General features: G+C 43.7%; 1 protein-coding gene across 1 annotated transcript; it reads right to left on the minus strand.

Moving 5' to 3' along the window:
* Window positions 1–698: 698 nt before the first annotated feature.
* On the minus strand, window positions 699–1,655 carry OR11A1 (olfactory receptor family 11 subfamily A member 1; the record flags this gene model as incomplete). Its single annotated transcript, XM_080797752.1, has 1 exon — window positions 699–1,655. One exon carries the CDS (start codon window positions 1,653–1,655, stop codon window positions 699–701), a length of 957 nt encoding a protein of 318 aa, XP_080653878.1.
* Between the last annotated feature and the right edge of the window lie 503 nt (window positions 1,656–2,158).

The raw sequence follows: 2,158 nt of genomic DNA on the forward strand, positions 1-2,158 counted from the left end.
CCGATCAAAATTCCACCGCTATTTTTCAAAGAGCTGGAGCAAATAATCCTAAAATTTGTATGGAATCAGAAGAGACCCTGAATTGCTAAGGAAATGTTGAAAAACAAAAATAAAACTGGCGGCATCATGTTACATTCATCTTTAAGTTTTAAAAAATATTAGAGATCCTTAGACCAGGCAATTGAAGTTCTAAAGATTTATTGTAGTAAAATCTGGATGCAAACTATGTTTGTATGGTGAATGAATTGCAAATAACTAAAAAGATTCCACTATAGAACATTATTTAAACAAATCATGTTTAGCCATTCTAAAAGACCCAAAAGAATACATAAGTACATACTTCCTGAAATAGAAAGATGTTTGAGACATGGTGTCCAGTGGAAAACCAGACTACAAGGTTTCACAATCCACACACAATACTAGTAGCCAATATTTCCAGGTCAGCTTTCTGTTGCTACTTGTGTGTATCTATTTTCTCTATTAAATATACATAGCCTATTTTAAAAAGAATAAAAGATAAAAGCAAATTTTAAGTTAGCACTTGAAAATTTTTTATTGTTTTTAGAGTAACTATAGAACATTTTACAAAGGGAAATGTCAAAATAGAACAAAGTTCTTCCTCCCCAACCAGTCAGTCCTGAAAGAAACCCCAGTGAAAACATCCAAAGTCCAAATAAAATCTTCACCACCATCCTCCTTCAATTAGGTGTTTCAATGTGCTTAATACACAGAAGCCTCTGCAGTGCATGATGAATCTCCTTATTCCTCAGGGTGTAGATCACAGGATTGAGAAGAGGGGTGACCACAGTGTAGAGCAGAGCAAAGACCTTGGAGAGGAGCGGGGAGTGGACGGCAGACGGTGCAATGTACAAGACCATGAGAGTTCCATAGAAGGTGGACACTACTGCCAGGTGGGAGGAACAAGTGGAGAAGGCTTTCTGCCTCTGGGCCCCCGCAGGGACTCTTAGCACAACTACCACAATCCGGGCATAGGATGTCAGAATCAGTCCAAAGGGGATAGTGAGGCAGAACACAGAGAGAACAAATGTTGTCATCTGGGCAATGCTGGGATCTGAGCAGGCCAGGCCCATCAAAGGCATGAAGTCACAGTAAAAGTGGTCAATCTGGCCGGGGCCACAGAACCTCAGTTGGCCCATTAGGGCCACAACCAATCCATCCACCATGAAGCCAGAGAGCCAAGCTAGGAGCACCAGCCCCAAGCACCCTCTGGGCCCCATCAGAAGGGGATAGTGGAGTGGATAGCAGATCGCCAGGTATCGATCATAGGCCATGACGGCCAGCATGAAGCATTCAGCTGTGGCTAGAGAACCGAAGATAAAGAACTGGAGCAGGCATCCAGCCACAGAGATGGCTGCCTCCTGCAAGAAGCCCTGCAGCATTTTTGGCACCACTGTGGAGGTGTAGAAGATCTCCAGGAAGGACAGGTTAGCCAGGAAGTAATACATGGGTGTGTGGAGCCTCTGTGAGCTAACCACCACCACAATGATTAGCACATTCCCCATGAGAGTGGAGATGTAGATGACAGTGAACACAATAAAGAAAAGGAGATGCAACTCAGCTATGTCATGGAAACCAAGGAGGACAAATTCTGTAATAGTTTGGTTTTCTAGAGCAACCATTTCCATAGGGATCATCCAAGCTGCTCTCTGGCAGAGATTAAAGGAGAGATTCTAGTGCATCTCTTCTCATACACCAACTCTGAGATAAGTAGGGCTAAAATGAAAACAATGAGGGTGAGTCTCCAGAATATAAGTCAAGTCCCTTGCACATCCTCACCTGTCCCTCTTTGTAGTGGCTTACCCCTTGTCCAATTCCTGTTCCTGGGGCTGTCCTTAGTTGTGCATGTTTTCACTCTAGAGAGTTCATCCAAACACCAGCGCAGTCTTCAGAGCCCTCCACCCTATTAATCCAACCCAGTATTTCTGCAACACAGTGAAACCACGATCCTAATCTATAGATCCAGCCACACAACCTCCCTCCCAAACACCCTCCAAATGCCTGCTAGACAGGCCCTATCCTCAGCTCAAAACATGATCAGCATGATCAAACATGAATTCCTCCATCCTTCCCAGTCACAACCAAACAGGTGAGTGGTGCAAAATTCTGTCTTGATACTGAGCTTACCATATAATAGTCA

Source organism: Martes martes, assembly GCF_963455335.1.
Source record: "Martes martes genome assembly, chromosome: 2".
Lineage (NCBI taxonomy): Eukaryota > Metazoa > Chordata > Mammalia > Carnivora > Mustelidae > Martes > Martes martes.